This window comes from Mixophyes fleayi, chromosome 1 (assembly GCF_038048845.1).
Source record: "Mixophyes fleayi isolate aMixFle1 chromosome 1, aMixFle1.hap1, whole genome shotgun sequence".
In the NCBI taxonomy this organism is placed as follows: domain Eukaryota; kingdom Metazoa; phylum Chordata; class Amphibia; order Anura; family Limnodynastidae; genus Mixophyes; species Mixophyes fleayi.
The window spans coordinates 130,360,798-130,386,798 of NC_134402.1; the positions used below are offsets into that span (position 1 = coordinate 130,360,798).

A 26,001-nucleotide genomic window follows, 5' to 3' on the forward strand; every position below is an offset into this window, starting at 1 on the left:
CTAGCTAATGTAATTACCATTTGTCTCAAATGTCTATTGTATGGGGTGCAGCTGAGATGAGGTTTGTAATCAGAACAATGTCTGAGTTAACTAGCTGGCAGCCCATGTTAATTAGCTAGGTCAACAGATAACCTGAGAGGTAATGAGGTTAGAACTTCTACTCATATGCAATGTGCCTCCACAGTAATATATTGGTTGAAATAGCATGGGGAAATGTATCAATATGTGTCAATATAAATGTAATTGTATCAAAAGGTATCACAGACTTATATTGTGTAACCCTGCTGAAATAATGTGTCAAAAGTCTTATTGTTCCATGTAAGCGTGCAGTGTCATTCCTTGATGTACTATTGTAACCCCATGTGTAGTGTATCCAGCCAAAACAGCTAATTGAGTCAAGCCATTCTATTGTCTAATCAAGGTAACAGGGACAGTATGTCTAGGAGCTAAATTGTTGACTGGGAGACCCCTTCTGTAAAGGGGAGGTTTGAGACATTTGACCCTACTTCCTGTGGATAGAGAAAATAAGAGAGGGCGAGGAGAATGCCAGGAGAGCTATGCTAGTTTGGAGGATCCTGGTGTAGAAGACATCAGTGAAAAGGACTCTGGGCCAGGCATTGTGGTGCCGCTGGAGGGAACCCTACCAGGACAGGGTTGGTGTGAGCTAGTAACCCAGGCTAGGAGACACCATAACTGTTTTGCTAAACGGTAGTGGTAATATTGCTGGAGGATACATGCTACCATTTACCCTGTAACTTGTGAATGTCTTGTGGTGTTGTGCTGTCATAATAAAGTCTTATTTTGGATATATCCTGGTCTACCCGAGTGAGTTGAATCCCACAGAGGGTAACTTCCATCCCAGCTAAGGGTGGTATCCTCACAACTCTCAATGGTTGGACTGCTACTCTGTCTCTTGCTGTCCTCTGCACTACCAAGGTAACTCTAATTTCCCTTTTCTCACATGTTTCACAACTGTGTACTGTTAGTTCTCTCAGTTAATCAGGTTTGAATTGCATGACTATCTTTTGGATGTCCCTCTGAGCATCCATGCTCAGCCACACTCATGAAATTTAACTCTCTATCCAGTCAGCATTTAGCTTGGCTACAGCTCTCTAGCTCACACTGATACTCACAGCATTATCTTTGACTCCTTTCATTAGAACCAGGTTCCAGAACCTCATTGTCTGAGAGTTTCTTTCTCTTCTCACTGGGAGAAGTGAGAAGAGAAAGAGCCTCATAGCAGGTATTTACTGTAGTCCCATTACTACTTTTTCCCCCACCCCAGTGGTTGTACACTCATTCGCACATCCAGGGCCGGACTGGGACTAAAAATCAGCCCTGGCATTTAACATACACAGGCCCACCTCAGTTCAAGCATGAAAGAATTCGTGTGACAGCGGCGGAGCCGAAAAGGGCGTGGCCGCATTGTGTTGTGGGTGTGGCCAACATGGGGCATTGATACATACATAATAAAGCATTACATTTATCTCTGCTTCTGGTGATGCTGACATCCATAAGGGTGGGAACTTCCTGCAGAGTGAGCAGGGAAGCTCTTTGTCTCACGAGATTACAAAATCTTGTGATACTTAGAGCTCCTCGGCTTGCTGCAGGCTGTGTCCTGTCCGGGAACTGAGAGCAGCTATCAGTTCCCTTCCCCTAACCAGAGCTGGGTTAAGGCGCAGGTGGCCCCGGGTATTTAAGACAGCAGGGCCCTATTATGTAACATGGGGCCTGATTTATTAGGGATCTTAACTTGAGAAACTTCTTATTTAAATCTCCTGGACAAAACCATGTTACAATGCAAGGGGTGCAAATTTGCATTCTGTTTTGCACATAAGTTAAATACTGCTTGTTTTTCCATGTAGCACACAAATATCAACTTTAAATTTCAGTGTAAAAATAATCTATCAAGTATTTGTGTGCTACATGAAAAAACAGTCAGTATTTAACTTATGTGCAAAACAGAATACTAATTTGCACCCCTTGCATTGTAACATGGTTTTGTCCAGGAGACTTAAATAAGAAGTTTCTTAAGTTAAGAGCCTTAATGAATCAGGCCCATGGTTATCATTTTAGACAAATACACAGGCAATACTGTGTACCCTACTGTTAGAAGCACACAGCTTTGCCTTCACAAGCAGTACGTAGTGAAGCGGGACATACCTCCCAACTGTCCTTGCAGTCAAACCAAATCCTGACTATGTGAGACAGTCACCCAAATTCAGGACTGCCCCACCAGATTCAGGACAGTTGGCAGATTGCCCTGCTCTCTCCTACCTGTCTTGCTTACTTTCACCACTTGTAGCAGCTCGTTTCTTTAGCTCAGTTCTTTCTTGTCTTGATCCTGGAATATTGGATGCCCTATTTTGAAAAAAATGGGGTTAAAACAATAGCACTCACATTTTATAATTAGGCCTCCCCACAGTCCCCACAATAATAATAATATTCACATTTAATAAGTAGACCTATTTTCCTCCAACCAGCCCCAACATTAAATTAACAGTATACCCATTTACTCAAAACATATTTGCCTCCCTCCAAACAGTCCCAACAATAAATTAAATAGCATTAAAGTTTAATAAATATAGCCATTTTCCCCAACCATCCCCTATAAATAATTCATATTCACATTTAATAAATAGCTCTCCTCCCCAAAATCAGCCCCATATTCAATTGATAGCCCACCCCAGCATTAAATTAAAGGTTCTTTCACCTCACCTTAAATAATTAGCCCCCACCTACACTCCACAATTAAATAGCCTACCTCCCACACTATATTAAGATCCTCCCTTCCCTCACATATTATATATAAAATACTGCGCACGCACACTATATGAACATGGCCAAACACAACCGCACACTATAGCAACATGGGGCCCCACAGCCACCCTATTAGCCCCACTATTAGATGCACTGTTTGCCCCACTGTTTGTTATCCCCACTGTTTGTTAGCCCCATTATTTTTAGCCCCACTGTTTGTTAGCCCCACTGTTTGTTTGCCCCAGTTTGTTAGCACCATTGTTTGTTTGCCCCAGTTTATTTGCCCCAATGTTTGCCCCAGTTTGTTAGCCCCACTATTACTTACACACACAGACAGACACACTATTACTTACACACACACACACACACACACACACAGACACACTATTACTTACACACACACACACACACACACACACACACACACACACACAGACACTTACCTTTTTACTTCCAGCAGCAGATTGGTCGCATAGGCGGCTGTTACTGATTCTCCGTCCGCCAAGCAGCGCGCAGAGTGCTGCTGCTCGGCGGGCTTGCAGACCGGCCCATTTGGCCATCGGCCCTTCTGGCATTTGCCAGAAATGCCAGATGGCCAGTCTGGCCCTGCGCACATCACTCAGGGATGTCACCCATACCTATGCATACAATGGGGTATTACACTAGAAGCAATCGTCTTTAGAGGAAGACCCATTTACATGCATTTCACAAGCAGGGAAATTATTGTAAAATGTATTTAAAAAATGGGTGTTTGCTCTTAGTTTCACTTTAGTGTAGCATCTATCATATGAGCAAAATGTAGTTATTGTATTTTAATAAATAGTTAAGCAAGGACATTATATCCTTTAGAATCAAGACCCTCACACGCATAATGTCAATGCTATAATATGTAAGGGTATCAAAAAGTATCAAAATAATATGCGTTATTCAAAGAAGCGTTTTATTTAAATTTCATCAGGATGTCAATAGATAGTGAAAATCACTAATTCAGCTTCCATTTCAGTGATGTCTGTGCAGCTTTGGAGAGTAAAGTAGAAATGATTGAATCTCAGAATTGCATAGCAAAGACAATTTGATCAATTAAAACTAACCTGCCCTGCCAGTAGCTGCCTCACAGACTAGTATGAAATGAGTTGTGTGGAAATTTTGCAAATGTTAATGTGAGTAAATTGCAGAAGCAAGCATAACCATTGTCCTATTTTTGACCTTGTGTGAAGAAAGCCAGCCAGGCTGATATAATAAACATTCATATTATAAAGCGATTTTCTAAAAGGCTAATAAATGGCTACACATTATATAAAATACAAATGACAAACAAATCTGGAGCAGCACATTGTCAATTATTGTTTAGCTGAGGGAGACAATCCTAATTGCTCTACTGAAATGTTTTTTCCCAGATAATACATCTTTCTTCCACACACTAAATTAATTTTGTTTGTAAATCATTACTGATATCTTGAATAAATTGTGTTCTAAAAAGATAAAATGATTTCCTCCAACTCATGTCTCCCCACACATCAAACAATATAGGATCCTGTAATGAGCATCTACAGTATACTGATTGCTAAACTGGGCATCAGTCTTCCTCCTAATTACTGCCTCCCCTCACCTTTCTTAACACTCTAGGTCAGGTGTTGTGAAACTACGAGCCCCAGCATGCTTTGCCAGTACCTAGCCAGTCGATAGCTGGCAGGGTACGCTGGGACTTGTAGTTTCACAATACCTGGAGAGCCACAGGTTGGCCAGGCCTCATCTAGGCAATAGGCAGTACTCAAAAGAATTGTTTGTTGGATGGGAGGTGAGAGGCATAGCTTGAGATGAGGGAAAGTGCTGATTCATTTTCCTGTGAATCACAGTTTGCAGCGGAATTGGCACTTTCCAACGTTTCAGTGTTTCATTTCCTATTTTGCTTTGCCATTCCACTGACTGAAACTTTATTTTTTAAATTTGCATTTCACAGAACTATGCATTTTATCATCATCATCATCAACATTTTTTTATATAGTGTCAGCAGATTCCGTAGCACTTTACAATTGTGAACAAACAGTAATAAAACAATACTGGGTAATACATACGTAGAGGTAAGAAGCCCCTGCTCGCAAGTTTACAATCTATGGGACAGTGGTTTGATACACAAGGGTAAGTCCTACATCATATTGAATATTTGTCCAGCTGGAATGCAAAGGTTGCAAAGTATTTAGTGGGCTGCATGCTCAGTCACACAACTATGTTGGTCAGAGGGTTGTTGTCTTGTGCTAGCTGTGTAGAGGGTGGTAATAGGGTAACGTAGGGAGATTAAGAGGGTGGTATAGAAATATTATAAGCTTGTCTGTAGAGGTGGATTTTCAGGGAACGATTGAAGGTTTGAAGACTAGAGGAAAGTCTTGAGGTGCAGTGGAGTGAATTCCATAAAGTGGGTGCAGCCCAAAAAAAGTCCTGTAACCGAGAATAGGAGGAAGTGATGAGAGTAGAAGAGAGACGCAGATCCTGTGCAGAACGGAGATGTCGAGTTTGGAGATATTTTGAGACAAGTGAGGAGATGTGTGTTGGTGCAATTTTGTTGATGGCCTTGTAAATTAGTAGAAGAATTTTATATTGAATTTGTTGAAAAGCTGACAATCAATGTAGAGACTGACTGAGTGACTCAACAGATGTAAAACGATTTGCAAGGAAAATCAATCTAGCCGCTGCGTGCAAAATAATGAGAGGTGGGTTGTGAGATAGTCTGGTCAGGTGGGGTAAGGAGTTTCATAAGTAGATAGCAGTAGAGGAGAAATCTTCAAGGCAGGAGAGAGAGTTGGTCATGAAAGAGGAGAATAAATATGAATCAGAGGCAGATCAAAGAGTGCAAGAGGAAGTGTATTTTGTGATGAGGTCAGAGATGTAATGGGTAGAGTTTGTGAGTACTGTGAAGGTGAGAGTCAGTAGCTTGATTTGAATTCTGGAGGTAATGCAGGGATTTGCAGTGCAGTGGATGTGGAGTGGTGAGAGAGGAAGAACAGTCATGCTGCAGTGGTTATAAGTGTAAGCATGTGTTTTAACTTTGTAAACATTATTTTAATTATTGTATTATTTTTATGGTATTACTTGTGGAGACAGCACTAAAGGATACAAGTATAAACTGGATGTGATAGAGCGGCTTTTACACCTGTAGTGTTGCTGCAGGATTTTATCTTTAAATGAGGAAGCTAGACATGATTCATTAAGGAGCATTTATGCCAATATGTGCTGTATTTTGCATAAAATCACTCTGCGCACGCCCAGAACCAGAGAGTACGCCAGAGAATGCAGCAACATCCAAGTCATCTTTGAGCACACAGGACACTTATGACAGCCTCCTATTTCAGGGGCGGAATGGGGAGGGTAATGGGCGTATTCACAGGTCAGCGCACAGTAAGGGCATGTGAAGCTCGAGTGCATGCAGTAGTGTCTATTTCAAACTTTGAGCATCTCAAAGGTATGTGATTTGTGTAACACATTCACCTGCTACAGTTCTGGTGTAAGTGCCGATTATTAGTGATGACGGCTGTGTATGCAAACTAGAGCATGTGTTTGCAATCAGGAACAACTGTAAAAAATTATTTTATGTAAAGTAGACATTAATAAAATACTAATAAAATACTAATAAATGTGTTTTTATTTTATAATGTTTGCTCATTACAGACTAAATTATTAGCAGGTGATAATCATTGAATAGTTTTATTTTTTTCTGTGCATTCTTTTGTGACTTGATATTGCACATATGTATTGGACGTATCCTGCAGTGTCTTGTCTGTTAGAGCAGAGCGGGCCCATATTCATCAACAGATGTATTTTCAGATCTGCATCTTGTTGAATATGGATATGCATATACCTGATACAAGGCCATAACTAGAGCTGTCCAGGGAGCAAAACAGAAGGGGGTGCAGGATAAATTATTTTTTACATTAGTTTCATCATAATAATTGGTGGCTTATTGGCTTTTATGTTCTCCCCGTGTTTGCATCGGTTTCCTCCAGGTGCTCTGGTTTCCTCCCACAGTCCAAAAACATACTAATAGGTTAATTGATTGCTATCAAAATTTACCCTAGTATGTGTTTCTGTCTGTGTGTATGTGTGTTTGTGTGTTAGGGAGTTTAAACTGTAAGCTCCAATGGGGCATGGACTGATGTGAGTGAGTTCTCTGTACAGCGCTACGGAATTAGTGGCGCTATATAAATAAATTATGATGATGATGATAATAATAATGGGCTAGGGGATATCATTTTCCCTTTCTTGCCCCATGAGCTAAAATTTCTAGTTGCTGACCTGATATTATGTTTTTTGTTTTTTTTAAAACATACATATAAGTATGATTTGAATTCCTTGATGAATCAGGGTCAGAGAGGGGTATTCAATTGTTCCTCCGGGCGCCGCCGGAACGAGCGCGTTAAAACTATTACCGTTTATACGGTAATTACTCGCTGAATTTCGCTGCGAGATGAAATTCAGCGAGTAAACTACCGTATTAACGTTTTTTACGCGCAAGTTTACCGTATAAACGGTAAAAGTTTTAACGCGCTCGTTCCGGCGGCGCCCGGAGGAACAATTGAATACCCCCCATAGTGTTTTACTTTTAAACTATTTTAAATAGTTTGGTTTAATGCTAAAAGCAGCAGTTTTGACAGAAGAGACATAACTGTTGGTAACCTGCTCACTTTCTTAACCCAGAGTTCGTCTGACCTTTAATTAAATGAGAAATTTGTTGTCCTTCGCTCTGAAGACAGCAAATAATGAACTCATTAAAATGAGGTTAGTGTTTGGCCCTAGAGCTGTAAGTGCTGAAGTCTCATTAGCAGCTAACAATTCGGAGCATAGCATATAAATAAAAGTAATATGGCACAGCAAAATGTCTTGGCACATTCAATTTGAGAAGAATCGAATACGTATTGTCAGTGATAGCCAAGGCATGAAGTTTTAATGCACTTAATAAAGAAAAGTAAATTACTTTCTATTAGACATGAAATGCTAGCAGTAAAAATAGTCCTGGAAAGTTTAGAATGCAAATGAAGGGTTCTGCTGTAATTAGCCACAACATTGTTACAAAAAAATCAATACGATGAAATAGATTCACCAATTAAGAGAAATACAGACAAGCCATCCTGACCCACGAACAAGTAAGTACATGAATTAATACGCATCATTGACACAAAAGATAAAATGACATCTTCAGCATGATGCGCTAAAACGCTTAAGTGACAAAGCAAAGGGTAAATTAATAAAATATTAAAGCCAGCTTTTACTGAACCATCAAAAGCAATTAGCATTAAGCTTTATTCAAATGTTGATTCTAAAGATTAAGCAACTGAATCATTTCGTAACTGCATACATTAAAATGTTAGGGAGGTGTTTTTAATTTAAAAATGTTCATGTATGCCTTTTGTGTATTTACTATACCATATAAACTGCCTTTTCTAAAGTTACACAAGCTATACTTTCTGACTATCTGAAGCACAAGACAGTTACTTAATTTAACACAATTTAATATGGGTGGCCAACTAGTCAGTGACTAAGGGGCAGATTCAAATCCCTGCATTGCTCCTTAAAACCAAGCGAGGTGCCCATTATTACCATTACTACGGTAATTTTCACATTGATTTTTGCTCACGACTCACAGAGCAATTACTGGTAATAATGCGCAGCTATTACCATACTAATGGTAATAGTGCATATCCTGCATTGTTCTTTAGAACAACGCGAGGAAATGAATCTGCCCCTAAGAGCCAGAAATATAAGTTTATATTTTATATGTGTGTGCATTTACATATACACCAGCTGTGGCCATCTAGTCAAAGACCAAGACCTCTAAAATATCTATAAATACCACAAAAAGCATATACACAGTGTAAACATACAAATACATACACAAATACATTGACATTATAAATAATTTACAATATCTTGCTAAAACAAAATGATTAAAATGTTTATTTACCTTGTGTGTTGCACTTTTTGGCTCAATGGGACTTTTGTCAATCCTTGCTTTCAAAAATCTTTATAAAATCTGGCTAGTTGAGGCCACGCAAAGTAATTCCCTAGTGTTTCAGTTAGAACAGATCAATATTTTTATTTTACGTTTCAGTGTTCAACATTATTAGTAGTCTGAGTGAAGGCCGTTTGACACTTGAGTATTTCTCCATAAGAATAGTTCTTAAGAACTCAATGGTTCCTTTCTTGAGAATAATCTGTCATCCTCAGAAAGTTTATTCACCTCAATCTGGAAAGTTGCTTCATCTGTGCTTAAAGGGGCTGCCGAGCATTGCGTGTCAGCACTGAAAGGATTGAGAAGGGACGTATTGTGAGGTTCTTTAAGCATCTTCAATTTCCCTTAGAGATCCAGGTTGAATTTCTCCAGATGCCACAACATGTCCTCCAGAAGTGCCAGTTCTTAAACCTATTATTGGTCAGAGAGCTCAGGGTATTCCTTTTACTTCACTTCCATGAAAAGTTTCACAGCGTCCAAAAGTTCAAAAAAAATAAATAGTACTTTACCTTTTAAAATTCATCTTACAGTACAGTGAAGCAACATATCACCGGGAACACCTTGGTTGAGTTTAGTGAAGAGAGTCTTGAATTGTCAGTGGGTGAGTGTAAGTGTGCGAATATAATTTACTATTTCCAAGACAGGTCTCAATGGGGGAATTCAATTCCCCCCGAATTAGCGCGGCGTTAAAGTTATTACCGTTATTACAGATAGCTGCAAGCAAAAGGCCGGCGTTGAAACTACCATAATAACAGTAATTAAGCACATTATTACCATAATAACGGTAATAATGAACTTTTACCCGTAACACAGCCAATTGAAGTCCCCCCATTATGTGATTCAAATGTATTTTTTTAGACATGAGGTTCCCTCGATGAGTAATGCAGTGAAATGACCAGAAGTCAGGGAACATTTCATCAGCTTTGCACAGCCCCACAAGTGCATTCACAGTTCTGTTGCTATTACCGAAAGTTACGGTAAAGGCAAATTTGTTTTTTGCAAAAACCTCTATCTGTTTTTCTTTCACATCCATGCCCTGAGTTTTGACTTTTAATGGTAAATATATAATGGTACATAATATAAGTTTTTCATGGATTATATCATTTGAAATAGTTCTTACATGTCATCAGACCTCCCCACATGCCTCTTACATGTCCATCATACCACCCCACATACTGTCAAATCTCATATCCACCTTGCAAACCCATCAGGTTCCCAACATGCATCAGACCACTCCACATGCCATCATAGCTCCCCACATGCCCATTAACCTTCCCACATGCTATCAGATCTCTCCACATGCCTCTTACATGCCTTTCACATCTCCCCAACTTACCTTTGTCACTGAGGTCTGTGTACAGGAAACATGGGGAGGAAACTTGACTCTATCCTATGCCTTCTCCTCCCCTGATTGAATGAGCTGTGTGACCTCCCTACATTGAGCTGAGAAGGTCACGTGGCATGCAGATTGGCTGTTCCTAGTCAACATTAAGTCAGATTGGCAGCAGTATACTGGGGTCCAATCCTCCCCTGCTGTCACTACCCCATGCTCCCACCCCTAACCCTGAACCGACTCCACCAGATGAACTTGGTAAACTTGGTGCAATATGCTACAATCCTACTTCAGTCCAGGAGCCACATTTATAAGTAAAATTACCCTCAATCGCATGCTACCTACAACCGTTTAATAGCCTGTGCAGAAGGTTATTTTATTAGTCTCAGTGACAAACTATTGCTGCCAATTGAAGCTTATTAAGTGTGAATGTTTGAGGTACATTTTTACAGAAATACAGCAGATATTCACTGTATTGCAGTGTTTGTAAGAGGGGGTTAGTTTTAGACACTAATCTTTTCTTGATCCTATTACAATTAAAGAAAGCTTGTGTAACTTAATAGTAGTTCAGGAAAAAATGCTGGTAGTATATTTTTTAATAAACTGTTACAAAAAATTTGCACTGTTCCCTGAACAAGAAAGAGTTGCTATATTTGCTATATCAGTCATAACCTATTATACTTATATATCCTTCCTGGTTATCAAACCACTTGATACAGCACATTTAATGGTATGTAATAAATCCCCAAGAGTAATAGGGAACTCGGCATTAAGAAATTTGTCGTCAATGCAAGTTTGCTTGTTTTTGTTGAATTTTCTTACATGGACAAATCAGATAATTTCTGAGCACTGGATAAGCATATATCTGCTGAGCAGATATGTTGTCACGTCTAAAGGTAACAAAAATAAACATATCTATCTGTGCAACCAAATTCTTAGAAAAATGATGAGGTGGTGACATGTGGACAAAACCACATTAAAAAAGGGCGCTTGCGTCGGGAAGTAACGCTCTTCCCCTGAGGAGGCCTGGGCTAGGCCCAAATGCATGACAAGAACCTTTTTTAACACCTTTAGTAGCTTGATTTGACTAGAATGCATGAGTATCATGCACGGGTTAACTTGTGTATTTATATAGTGCCAGCGTACTCCACGGCAATTTAGAATTTGGAACAAGCACAGAAATAAAACAAGACTGGTTATAAACAAACAGACAAAGAGGTAAAACGGCCCTGTTCACAAGCTTATAATCTATAAGAAAATTGGAGTTGAATACATGGGGTAGTGCAGAGTAAAGGTAAACTGGTATAATGGCCTAAGGAGGTTAAGAAGGTGGTTCAAGCATTTGATAAGCTTGTCTGAAGAGGTAAGTTTTCAGGAAATGTTTAGAGGCTAGGGGAAAGTTGCATACAAGGGAGAGAATTCTGCAGAATTCTGTGCATCTAGAGAAATGTCCAGGATGGACTTTAAGAGAACAAAGATGATGCGCTCCATTTTTGATATGTTGAGCTATAGGTAACACTGGGACATCCACGTGGAGATTGCAGAGAAAAAGTTCCAGACACATGGGAAAAAAAGACAAGGAGAGATGTAAATAGGGAGAGGTAAATTTGTTTATTATTTGATTAGAGGTGGTAGTGGAGAAGCGTATTAGTCCACAGAGAGAAGAGGTATAAAGAGAGAAAAGTAGGGGGCCAAGAAAAGAGTCTTGAAGAACCTCAACAGACAGAGGTAGCGTAAGAAAGGAGTGTTAATCAGAAACTGAACAAAGTCTTAAGAAAACAAGGCAGTGGTCATCACAATGTGTAGTTACTGGTAGAGTTAGTAGCATGGAGGCTTAAGGAGCTTATGGAAAATCAATTGGGATGTTTAAATCAATCAAAATTATGGTGGATATGTCAGATAGGCAAGAATAGAAGTTTCATTTAATTGGCGATTTGGTCCATGGGGACAATAAATCATGGCAACAGAATGGTTTGAAAATCTGCATAGTATATACTCCAAAAGATGGGAACATTGGTAGAACTGTGAATGTGCAGTGTGGGGAAAGGAGGAGTTCGAACTCACCTCCTTTGTGCTCCCAGGCCTTGAGATGTGGCTGAAGTGGAGACCATATTGTGTAAGGGCTGCAACTGAGGCAGGGTCTCATTGTGTGAACCGTGTTCCTGATATTTCCAGAAGGAAGAAGTAATTTGAGGGAAATATGTTATGTATGGAAGTTAGTTTGTTACAAACAAAGCATGGATTCACTATGGCACATTTAAAGGATTTTGAAATTGATGGGAGACAGGTAATGTGCTTGAGTTTGGCTGTAGAGCAGAATGAAGAGTTTGGGAGACATACAGGGTCCTGGATTTGGTGATATATTACTACCTAGTATATGCAGAAGGACAGTGAGGTAGCAAAGATTAGTATGAGATTTAAACATTCTTATTTTAAGGTGAAATGTTGAGGATATAGCAGTTAAGGATCAAATATAGGAAAGAAGTTGTGGAATAGTGAGGGCGAATATGGATATAAGGGTGTGAAGCAGGTGGACAAGGGATGTATTAGTTCTAATGATAATGTCATAGAATTATAGTAAGAAAAACAGTTTGTTGAACATTGTAGGATATGATAATTGGAAATAGGAAGGGGGGTTCTAGGACAAGTAAACAATAGAAATATATAGAGAAAAAATGCAGGTTACATTGTCCAAGGCAATGATATGATAAATAAAGTTTTTGGATGTAGCAGATGAAAATTGTTACTGGTTGTTCTCATATGTTGTTCATTATTAAACACCGTTATTTAATTGAAGATAAAGCAACATAGAATTGTTCTTAGTCTTACATCTGCAGACAGTGAATACTTGTTAACCTTTCTTGACTACTGAAGGTTTTGGATTGGTCAAGAAAGAGAAAGCATATAAAAGCTATGCAAGCTGTATGCAAACGTAGGGATGGTCCTCTATTTTACACTATACTTACTCCATATGCTCTTGTGCTAAGTCAAGTTTTGCTGCTTGACATGTGCAGAGGATATACAAAATCCACACAGACAGTACCCTGGTTAGAATTGACCTAAGCGGCAAGCTAACCACTGTGCATCAGAAAACCAGCTAATCAGTGCCATCCAATTAATTCTAATTAGATTTTGATCAGGCTGCACAATGGACGACACAAAGAGAGATATCGGGTTTGAATGTTAGGCTGGGTACATGCTACATGGTTTTCAGTTGATATCCGGACCAATAACACAATAAATGACTGTTCGGCCCGATATTGCATTAGTGTGTATGCTCCAAACATGAACGATTATTGTTCCAAAACAAATTGTATCATTTCATTTGATTTTTAAGCCAAACTAAAAAATTTGTTCAATGATGGAACAATATAAATCTTGTAAAACGTGTTTAAAGTGTACACATGAATCAGCATGCTGATTGAGACTTTTTTTTTCAGTCGTTGGTAAAGTCATTAATGATATTGCATCGGGAGAAATTTTCTGTAGTGTGTACCAAGCCTTAGACCAACAATGAATTTTGACAACCGGCGCTGCACATTTATTGGAAGTTTTATATTCGTAATGGAAATACAGATTAAGTAAAAGAAAATGACTGGATAAGGAATATGAGTCTGTGAATTGAACTCCTGCATCTTTTTTGGCTAGGGTTTGTGGACCTGGGTTTTGAATCTGGTACTGTAATAGAGAAATTGTGCTTTATAAGTAAAATAGCCAAAGTACACTTTTTGTAAATAATTCAGAACCTGAACAGAATGTGTATTTTTAACGTAATAGTCTTAAATTTCAAAATTATAAAGTGTGTGAACTTCTGTTCTTTTTCAGTTGGAGCTGATGGTTTGATAAGACTTGACAATTGACAGCACTTTAAATATTTTGGCATAATTCCCGTTACAGACTGCAAAGAAAAAAAACATCACATACTGTAGCAGTGAGTGTCAAGTAAAACAAAAATGCAAAGAGTCTGGGGAACTTTTGCAATATGTATTACAGCTAACTGAATAGAAGGAAATAAAATGTAACACACTTATGATTTTTTACATAGCAGGCTTTGCAATGCCCCATGTTCTTAAATTTACCTATATGGACCAAATAGGGTTTGAGGTTACCATAGGTTAATTAAAAAATGGGTAGACTAGATGAGCCAAGCGGTTCTTATCTGCTGTCAAATTCTATGTTTCTATATTTCTCTTTCTTCGAAGAATGTTTCTCTCCTGTACTTTGTTAAAACCCTTCATATATTTGAAAGTTTCTGTCATGTCCCCCCTTTCTCTTCTTTGCTCCAATCTATACATATTAAGATCTTTTAGTCAAACCGGATAAGTTCTGTGATGTAGGCCATGAACCATTTTAGTTGCCCTTCTTTATACAGTCTCTAATATATTTATGTAGGAGTTTATTGAATTTTGACCCGGTCGGAATTTCAGAAACAATTTGTAAAATACTAGTAAAAGCTATGATTGGGTTCATACTTCAGATATTAAATCCAATTTGTCTAGGCCCTTTTAGGAACATTGCATAAAACAATACACCATGACTAAGAAGGTGAAGTCTATTATAGCTAGGGCCTGATCAACCACTAGGCTGACCAGGCTGCAGCCTGGGGCGCTGGGTCCCGGGGGGCGCTGCCCTGTGGGTATTTTAAAAAAAAAAAAATGTTTTTTTTTTTTTTACTTTTTTTTTTCTTCATTCATTTTTTTTTTCGGGGTGGGGGAGGGGGGGTCGCCGCGGGGGGGTGGAGGGCTCGACAATTAAAAGCAATGGTGGTCAGTGGTTAGCAACACACAGCCAATCGCCAGGCTGCCTGTTGCTGTGCAGCAGACAGGAAGCAGGACGTCTTCACTTCCTATCTGCTGATCTGAGGAGAGGAGCGACGCTGGCACAACTACAGGTAATTGAAGGGGGGCACTGCCCTGCATATCTATAGGGAGGGGGGGGAACTGCCCTGCATATCTATAGGGAGGGGGGGGAACTGCCCTGCATATCTATAGGGAGGGGGAGGGAACTGCCCTGCATATCTATAGGGAGGGGGGGGAACTGCCCTGCATATCTATAGGGAGGGGGGGAACTGCCCTGCATATCTATAGGGAGGGGGGGAACTGCCCTGCATATCAATAGGGAGGGGGGGGAACTGCCCTGCATATCTATAGGGAGGGGGGGAACTGCCCTGCATATCTATAGGGAGGGGGGGACTGCCCTGCATATCTATAGGGAGGGGGGGAACTGCCCTGCATATCTTTAGGGAGGGGGGGAACTGCCCTGCATATCTATAGGGAGGGGGGGGAACTGCCCTGCATATCTATAGAGAGGGGGGGAACTACCCTGCATATCTATAGGGAGGGGGGGGACTACCCTGCATATCTATAGGGAGGGAGAGGGGGGACTGTCATGCATATGTATAGGGAGGGAGAGGGGGACTGTCATACAAATCTATAGGGGGGAGAGAGGTTGATATGTATGAAGGAGGGCAGAGGAGGGGGGCTAATATATGTGACTGGGGGAGTTTTGATGTGACGGGGGGGGGGATAGCTAGCTAGCAGAGTGGAGGTAAGGAAAATAGCTGCAAGGGGGATGGATGCAGGATGGGAGGTAAAGAAAATGGCTGCAGCAGGGGTTAAGGAAAATGGCTGTGGGGGGGTTGTGGTTAAGGAAAATGGCTGCAGGGGGTATTTAAAAAATATAGCAGCTTTGGGGTGCAGAATCTCATGATTGTGTGGTGGTCACATGGGTGGTCTCAGCAATCACTAGAATACTAAATATTAGTGAGATGGGGCTGGTAGAGGTTTGTATTTGATTGACAACAAATATTCAGATATTGCTTATATATGCCTGTCCAATGGGGTACTTTTAGCTGGCCATAATGGAGTGTTTTGTTTTAACTAAAGGGCCTAATCATTCAGGGTTTGCATTATAATACATTTTTGCATTTTTAAAACAGGATGCCAACTTTCCAGAAGCCAGCGAGAGGATAACAAAGTTGCAAGAGAGAAGAGCAAGAACAGGTAAGAGACAATGGCACAATCTGTCTAAATTTGAATGCTGGAGAATACACCTGAACATTCATATTCAGGAGTGTTCCTATACACCTATATATTCGGAGGAGGGGGGGGGGGCGCTGCGGCCGTATTAGCCTAGGGCGGCCAGAACCCTTAATCAGGCCCTGATTATAGCTCTGTCTTACCTCACCAAATTCTATACTAAACTGGATTTATAGAGATTCTATAATCTCATCCTCATTAGAAAGGTAATGAATGGAAAACTACTTACAGGAGCTAATTATGGGGTTGATTTAGAGTTGGATGCATTTGCGCACCAAACATGCGTAGGAAACAATGCAAAAACAGGAAACTTATGTATATACATTAAGTTGAACACATCTCAAGATTCATCCAGCTCAAAAACAGTAGTTTTTACACCTAGGCATACATCAGACGTACAAGTGTATTTACTTATTCCCCACAATAGGGGGATGAGGCATGAGGGTGTTAGTAGTAAATGATAAAGTTGCAATACCCTGTTCGTGTACAATATAACAATGTAATGAAGTTTCATGTACACAAAGGAGAATTTTGAATTGACCATTAATAATAAATATGAAACTTGTGCTTTCCAAATATAATTAAATACATGCACATACACATGTGCTGTCTACATCAACTTTATGAGTCAAATGGAAATCTTCTTTCCCGCAGTATTCAAAATGGATATGTCATTTAAGTATTGTGAATAAACAGTTGCAACTTGATATGCAGTCAGTCAATCAGAAGTGAATAGATGGTGCTGCTTATAGTCATCATCATCATTGTACATCGCTGTACCAGCTCACCTGCACCCACCCCAAATAGGCGTGCTTGCAGGTTTATCCACAGGTTCATCCACATCTAGCTATGTTGTAATTACATGGATGCACCCTCACTGTACTCAGCCTATTCTTGCCCGCCTGTGCCCACACATATCTAAGCACAAGAGGATACAAGTCAGTTATAAGCAAGAATCCTATATGCATACACATTTGTAGTGCACATATGCAGTACAGATATGAATATCTTATGCCAGAAAAGTGGCATATGTCAAACTCTACATGAAACCCTATGAGTTTACTATCATGCCTTTCAAGATATACATATTCCCATTAGTTTTCCAGGACTGCAATATCAAAATGTTTGATTTCTTTTCTACTTTGATAGTATCCTAATTTAATTTAAGGATCTACACAAGATCAAAATCAGGTCGGAAAATTATCTAATAATAATAATAATAATAATAATAATAACAATCATCATCATCCACCAGAGATTATGGCAGTAAAGATTATTTGCAAATAATTTTAAAAAAATACCAAATTGAAAAAGGGAAACTTCCTTCCTGGGATGCATAATTTCTAAAGAAGGATTTCAGATGGATTTTGTCAAGGTGTCAGTAGTTTTGGATTGTCCAACTCTTGTTAGTATTAAACCTATCCAACATTTCATTGAATTCACACATTTTTACAGGTGATTCATCTGATATAGTAGAGATTTTAGAGATTCTCTAAAATAATAGCTCTAATCACTCCCCTCAACAGGTCTTCCACCAATCAGGATTGGGGATGCTCATAAGGCTTCCTTCCTAATCTACCTTTTTTCCTGGAGGATAATGCTTCTGAGACTGCTGCTAGAGCTGTCATCTCACAGTGCAAAGATTTTCAAGGGAAACTGCCTTGTTTTCCAGGAAGTTTTCCCCTCCTGAGCAAAATTAATTTTTCAAAAAAGCCTTAATCAGTTGAAATGCGTTAGTGGCTTATATCTGGGTGGCTGTAGGCACTTTATTAGTCATCAAGGAAAAGAATGCTGAAGAAAAGAGGATTCCATACATGGGAATAACAACAATATTACTTTTATTTTATCGCATTCACTAGGCAGCTGCTTCTGTGTAGGACACATGCTGCGCCCCAGAGGAGATATTTAAATTTGATTGAAACTCATTTGCAAAGTAGATATTTTTCTTAAGGGTAATACACCAGATAATTTATTTTTTTCTTTTATTTCCTGTGCTTTGAGGAATATAGCATAAAAGAAATAGAAAAAAATTGGTCGCAGAAGTTCCCTTTGCTTTTAAGTGGTCTGTCTAAATCATCCTACAATCAGGAGTTGATCAACAATATCGTTATACCTTTGAATTTGCTTAGTGGAGAAATTGTAAATGAATCACCAGTGGTTATAAGAATTGTGAAATTTGTTTTATATTCACTGAATAATCAATACAATTGTTGGCAGTTTGTCTGGATTTATTGATTTTAAAATATACTACACTGTATATATTTTTACTTTTTTTTATGTTACATCAAAATACAAGGCTTGATGTTGAAAGAATTTACACTACACCAAAGTTGGATTTTATTGATGGACTTTTACTATCAATTCATTATTTCTTTTTTACTTGTGCATGCATATATTGAAGCGCCTATTTACATACTTAGTTGACTAAGACAGATTAATATTTTTGTCTGATAACTGGTATATCTTGTGAAGCATCAAAATTAGAGCGATTGAGAAGTTAATTCATTTTAAAATTATAATGTTAGCAACTGAGAACTCCTGGCTATTAAGATGGCTCTGAAGGCTTGGAGACACCTTGGAGACTTTACCCCAGATAATCTCGCCTGTGCCTTTTTTTTTTCTGTTTTTTTATTATTTCCTTCTGCCCAGGTTTTAATAATTATTAAAGCAGATGCTCTTACAAGACAGTTCTAAATCTTCTTTCATGGACAAATAAGCCAAAATTCCCTTAATCCTTTTTGTGGCTTCAAATGTTCCTGACTTATAGACCCAGATTTTTACTGCTCAACCTCATTCTACACTTGCTCCTAATGTTTGTTCCATGAAAGCTAAATTCCAAAATACTCCAGCAATCTCATGATTCTAATTAGTCAGGTCTCCTAGAGTCTACGTATACATTAGAAGAGCTTTCTGGTTGCGCAATTTATACAGCAATGTAAATTATTTTGTAGCTACTTGCAAGATTTGTGCGAGGAGCAAAGTATATCATTCTTTGCCCTGTAAACTTTTACAACTCTCACCTGACCTTCCTAAATCATGTCCATAAATAGCGGTTAATTTCTTGTGTATTTTCCTCCCTCCAGTGATATGACTACCATCCTGTTTGTAGTACATTCTCTAAGCAATCTCATCTAGTTAAAAAAGTAGTATTGGCAGTGAATGTGTATGTTTACATCCATGTGTTTAAAGCAAATAAAGCACTTTAAATGTATCGTCATGCAGTACACAAAATTTGCATAGTATGCTGAAACAGACATGTGAAGTTCAGCATACACACATTATTGCATCTTTTTTATCAGACTGCTCTTCAGGGAGTCTGAAAACATAGTTGCCTTGGGAAAAAATGGATACCCTGTATGATGGATATTATATATGACACTATGGCACTCTTGTTTTAGTGTTCAAATATTATAATTGGGTTGAATTTCTGATATGAATGGAATTGGATCATGTCATAAATTATTGCCCATAAGACTTAATTTTGAATCATGTTCAAATGGTGTGGGTATTTTTTGCTTACAGGTGCAGGGTGATCAAACTTGTATGACCCACCGTAAAAAAAATCACCTCTTGTACAATATGGATTAAGTAAAAGCGGATTGTTAATAGAATACTTAAATGCAAGTATTAACCAAAAGGAAAAGGTATTAGACAAATGTTTTTTGACAAGGTTATTATTAACAGGATGTTAATTGAATGAATTGAATAAAAGCAGGTTTAATTTCAATATGTTCATGTAATTAATGGAAATTCTTAAAGTAGATCTTTAAGGATTTTTTTTCTAATATAAAGTAATGGGAATAAAGGTTTTTTTTTTATTTTTTTTACCTTGTCTCCACCCTTTGCTCAAAATCAAGGAAATAAAAACCACACTATATTCTTCAAATATGTCCTCTTTAAATAAATCTGTAACTGCATCATTGACTACTTCTGTATTTTATTTATTCTTTTCTATTTATTTTCTTACAGGCGTTACTAGACACGCAAAAATTATTGCGTACTCAGGTTGCAAATTTCACCTTCAATCTTGGATTTTCAGGGAAGTTTTATCACACAGGTAAGAATTTAATACCATATGAATAATAACAATTACATGCAAGGATAGAAAATATTATGTGATAAAATATGCCTTTTGATTTAAGGACACGGCTAATATATGAAATAATATAATATACAAGCACAATAAAATAATAAACATTGACTTACTGTACACTAGGTAGTCTATGTATTGATACTTGATACCAAACAAAGGAAATGGGATTTGTAGGATCAAATATATTGAGTAATAGAAGACAAAGATGCAAGTGATGTTAGTGAGTATAACTACTAATATGTATAAATAAAAAGAAACATTATTATAATTCCCTACTACTAAAAAAACTGAAAATAATAGTTACTTGGAAAATGAAGAATATAAAAACTGCAGAATGTTAGCTTTGCTTTTTTACTGATATTGTAAAGTGAGTTTCAGCATGGTATTGGCATGGTACTGTACAATGTCTTACTTTTTTTCATAGCAAAAGTGAATTTACAGTGTTTCACTATTTTATGAAGACTATTATATAGCAAGTGTAAAATGAACCAGGTTTATATTTATTGCAGTGAAAAAAGACACCATTAAGCTGAAAATTCTACCTGTGTTGATTCATAAGAGGGCCAAGCAAAATCTCTATCAATTTACCTCAATTTAACCTAAGAAGGGAAAACTCTTTTTAACCCCCATAGAGAAAATTATATTATTTACTAGATCCTGAGTGTCATTTTTTTTTTTTAAATAGTTACCAATTATTGGTTCTGAACATTTTTAGTATAATAGCCTCAGCCTGTCATACCAAAATAGTAAAAAATAAAAATAAACACACTTTTTTCAAATATCGTTATGAAGAATATACCGTATATACTCGTGTATAAGCCGAGTTTTTCAGCACATTTTTGTATGCTGAAAAAGGCCCCTCGGCTTATACACGGGTGAACTTACCTAGTGTCCGGTCCCTGAGCTGTTAACTCTCTCTCTCAGCCCCGCAGTGGAACGCATGTGCGTTCCACTGACGGGAAGTTTTGCATTTGTAACAGAAATGCCGAACTTCCTGTATGTGGAACGCACATGCGTTCCACTGCGGGGCTGAGAGAGAGAGAGATGTAAGGACTAACGCGGGAATACAGCTGCTGCTGAACTGATTGAAGAATCAGAGCATAAAGTGAAGGACCAGTAAGTTCATTCTTCTTCTTGAATCTCTGGGGATGTTGTTGTGGATCTGTGGGGTGACACCTCTGTCACAAAGGATTACGCATTAAAAAGGAATACCCCAGGGTTGGCTACCAGCGCATCTGAATGGTACTGTACTATGTGTTATGTTACATGTGTAACTTAATCCTTGCTTAAAATCTTTCTTGGTGCTTTGCATTAATAAACTTATGTATTCTTTACTTTCTTAAATGTGAAAATATTTTTACATTTCCATAGTACTGGAGACGAATGATAGGCTGCAGTTAGCCTGGTAAGATGTGATCTGGTGCAGTGTGTGTTTGCTGGTTAACCCTGGTTACACACTCCAAAAGTTGGCCCAGATAAAGAGCCTGTGGGTTCCTTGTTATGGTGACAGCACCCTACATTGATTTTTGCTTTACCATTATCAGTAGCTGCTGCATTTCCCACCCTAGGCTTATACTCGAGTCAATAAGTTTTCCCAGTTTTTGGTGGTAAAATTAGGTGCCTCGGCTTATATTCGGGTCGACTTATACTCGAGTATATACGGTAATACAGTAGGAGTAAAATTAACCCGCTAGGTGAAAATAGGTATATATTTATACAGTTAACAAAAGGCACAATTATACTCAAAGGTGATGATCCAGGGGTAAACAAAAAAAAAATCTATGTCATTTTATATTCTTAAACCAAAAATAACAATCATATTATTTTCTTGGATTATAAAAGTCTCAAGAAAACCATTGTTCACCACTTTATTAAATACAGAAAATAATTTCTCCTTTATTTGTCCCTAGTCCAAAATCTATTGCAGTCCATATGGGAAACACAAAATCCCACTTGTTCAATACATAAAAGAAAAACTCAGTTGTTCACTATGAATTACCACTAGAAAATGGTGAAAGCCAAGATTAAGAAGGATTCCTCTTCATTTCCAGGCAATCACAAGCAGCCAGTGTGGGGTAATACTTTTTATTGACTGGCATTGAAGGGAAGACCTAAGAAATCCCAACTTTCATCATTTAGCAGGAGTCATTTGCACTGTGCGTATAAGTACATTTTATAGGGGGCATATTGGTTTTTTTGCCCCCTCATTAGTGACCATCTGAGATTTTTTTTCACTATAACAGGGAGACTTTGATTGCGGTCTCTCTGGTCTAATAGAAACCATTCTAAACAGTCTAGAACTGGGGCTGGTTGAGGATTGGGGAATGCACTTCCCTTTTTCTGTTTCTTTGTTTATTACATTACAAATGACCCACCACACAGTGTGGTGTCATTTAGTAAAAGTGCAGTTCTCTTATTTTACATAGGGCCTACCTGACCCCTATTAGACTGGCAAAATTCCACCCTGATAATACTTCTAACTGCCCGAAATGTAACACAGAAATTAGTAGCTTTTATTATTTCCTTTGGGAGTATCCCTACATTCAAACTTTCTGGCGCAGGGTCACTCACTGTATTCAAAAAACTGGAATTGAGGTTCCTTTCCGGTCACCGGCCACATTTCTATTTGAGTTGCGCTTCAAGGTCTACAGGTCCCCAGGTCATATGTTAAATGTCAAGTGTCACACAAATTGTAACATGCATGCATTTTCCAATTACGCCACTATAGCTCACGGGTAAACGATGCGGGCCTCTTCTTGTATCTGTATGGATATTTATGTGTGGGCATTTTGGATTCATGCTCCTTAGCAAGTTTAGCACATGATGTAATTTTGCAATGTACTTACGTGCATAATTCTCCAGACTCTGTTTGAGTTATACTTGTGATTGTTTTCCTTTGTATGTTTTCTTTTTTCTCTTTTTTTTTAGTGTATGTTTGTATTTTGAAATAGCAATAAAAATACTCAAACTTTGAAAAAAAGTGCTGTTCTCACTACAACCTCATTTATTTACAATGATTCTTCAGTAAACAAACCTTTTTTCCATGGTATTTCAAATAAAATGTATTTGGTATTTAATATTAGATGATGCCCAGAATTGAAAGAAAATTTGATATGTGATAAATCTTTATGTATTTATAATGTGGAATTTGAGTTCAGAATTTAGCAATAAAAAATAAAAATAATTTAGTTTGATAACTAGATCTTTTTCTTTTACATAGTTTGCATTTGCTTAAATGTGTAGACTACATTTGAACAAGACTCTTAACATACAACAATTCTTGCTACTTAAAGATAGGTTATACTGCTGCTCACAGTGCTCTTCAAAAGAGCACTTAATGGTTTGTAATTATAGATGGAACCATTGTAGTAGCCAGGTGTGCAGGTGTTATGGGAACCACAGTTAGGGAGGGCTCGCTCGCCTGTCAAAGCGGCCAAACCACTTGGGGAAGAACTACACATCAGAAGCCAACCTGCCTGGCATTCTATTTTTCTTTTTAGCATATTAATATTATTATTATTATCATAGATTTGTAAGGAACCACAGTGCTCCGCAGCGCCATACAGTACGGAAAACAGAACATACATATAACAGGGAAATACAAGGTAGACAAATTACACGCAGACATGAAAACAAAGGGTGTGGAGGACCCTGCTCATTAGAAAGCTTACATTCTAAGTGGAAGAGGGCACAGCTGAAACAAGAGGGGTTAATGTGATTCAGAGTGGACATTGGGATAGCTGTGAGCGTGCATTAGTGTGAATAGTGTTATTGAGGATAAGGTCACCTCTAAAAAAGAGATGGGTTTTTTAAAGAGCATCTAAAGATTTGAAGGCTGTGGAAAGTCTGATTGAGCATCATAGGAAATTCCATAAGTGGGGAGCGCACTGAAGATTACTTGTAGGCGGAAGTGAGAGGTGGCTACCAGAGATGAGACAAATCACAGGTCAGAGGTAGGGCTAATAGGGCATAAGTGAAAATATTTTGATATGAAATTTGAGATGTATGCAGGGGTAGTTGTTGAGGGCTTTGTAAGTAAGGGTGAGTAATTTGAATTTGGTTTGGAGGTCACAGGGAGCCAGTTTAGGGATTTGCAAAGTGGTGCAGCAGATGTGGAGTGGTGAGAGAGGAAGATCAGTCTTGCAGCTGCATTTAGGATGGATTGAAGTGTGGCTATATGGGTGTCAGGAATGCCAGATAGTAGGAGGTTGCAATAGTCAAAATTGGAGATGATGAAAGAGCTTGTTTAACTTGCTTTCTTCCTCATTTACACTTTCCTCTCCAGCAAATCGGATTCCCTAAACCATCTAATATTTTCCTTTTAATGCTTTCCCATTTACTTACACTATTTTGTTTTTATTCCTGACATAAGGGGGCACTTATAGTACTTTCAATGATTATAACAGTAGAACTAGTAGAAAAAAACATAGATCCCACTTTCTGCAGCATAACATAAGGGGGCACTGGGGATGTCCTAAGCTTAGAAGCGGTGACCCCAACCACTCGGGCATTCTGCTACCTTAGCAGGAGGGAGGTAGGATGGTACCTTCTGCTCTTCAGACTGGGGGTATGTGTCGCTTGCCTGTGGCACCACAGCCAAACACCACACTCCATGTTTAACACTGATATTAAAGAGAAACAACTGACAGCTTTATATGTAGCAAGCTGTTGGCTGCTTTTACTTTAGGTCACTGGCTGACAGTCCGGGTGAGGGGTTCCGCATGAACATTAAGAAAAAAAGCTGTATGAGTAACATCATGACACTCATCCACTTATTTAGGCATCCACTATCCATTGGTGCCATAGGCAACTGCCTAGGTTCACCTAATTGTAGCCGACCCCAGGATGCAAAGAAAAAGTTGCTGTAACCATTAACATTCTGAATTTTTCCTAGTGCAGTTTAGAAATTAAAAACAATGTCTGATATAATACTATGGATTACAACAAATGTAATTAATGTGTATCACTTTTTTGAAATATGCCCTAACATGTGTTATTGTGTCTTAACGATTCATACAGGACAAACATGTTGTGGTTGCATGCTTTTTTAAACAGACAGTAATGTTACTTGACGAATTAACACAAATTTGAACGCTGTATCATAATTAGTGAATATGTGAGCTCTTTGCTTAATGATACAATGCATTCATTGATTGTATGTTATGGTTATTAACTGTGAGTTCCGTATGTGGTATGCAGTGGTTATAACTCCAACTGGGAAGTCAAATTTTTTTATCCTCACTTTGATTATAGCAAATAAAAGAACATATAAATTACTTTGTATTGGATATACATGCCAAAGACAAGTATGCTTGTTTGATATTCAATAAATAATAAGCCAATAGAGTACTGTCAGTATTACTAAAGGTCCTGTAAAGTTTAAATTTGACTGTATGCCTAATTACCTTGATGGCAGTGATTGTAAGTAATCCTGTCATATAAAAATATATACCCTAAGCTCTATAATGACCAAGGTATTGCATGAAGATTAAGATAAACTGTTTTTACTAGAATTGTATATTTACTATAAAATAATAATGACTTCTTCTCTTGGATTTGGGAAAATATATTTTCTACCACAATATCGCACAATTTTAATTAGAGCACAGATAATCTTAATTGCAATTTAATTTTAATTAAAGGCTAAGTATGTAAAAATAGTGATTATCAATGACTGTTTGGTCCTGGAAAAGTTGAAGAAACCTACTGTATGCAAAGTGGTTTATAATCAGTATGGTAACTAAATAACGTGAGCTATCTTAAGAAAGAGTGCCCC

General features: G+C 38.2%; 1 protein-coding gene across 4 annotated transcripts in view; it reads left to right on the forward strand.

Moving 5' to 3' along the window:
* Positions 1-26,001, forward strand: part of LOC142142061 (bifunctional heparan sulfate N-deacetylase/N-sulfotransferase 4-like) — a 320,049-nt gene that overhangs the window by 144,131 nt on the left and 149,917 nt on the right. For all 4 annotated transcript variants that reach the window (XR_012689036.1, XM_075200343.1, XM_075200345.1 and 1 more), the window contains exon 3: positions 20,102-20,189. Coding sequence is in view for 3 of the 4 variants with exons in the window: in XM_075200343.1 (XP_075056444.1) it covers positions 20,102-20,189 (88 nt within the window). In the remaining variant the exon portion in view is untranslated. The remainder of the gene's footprint in view (positions 1-20,101; positions 20,190-26,001) is intronic.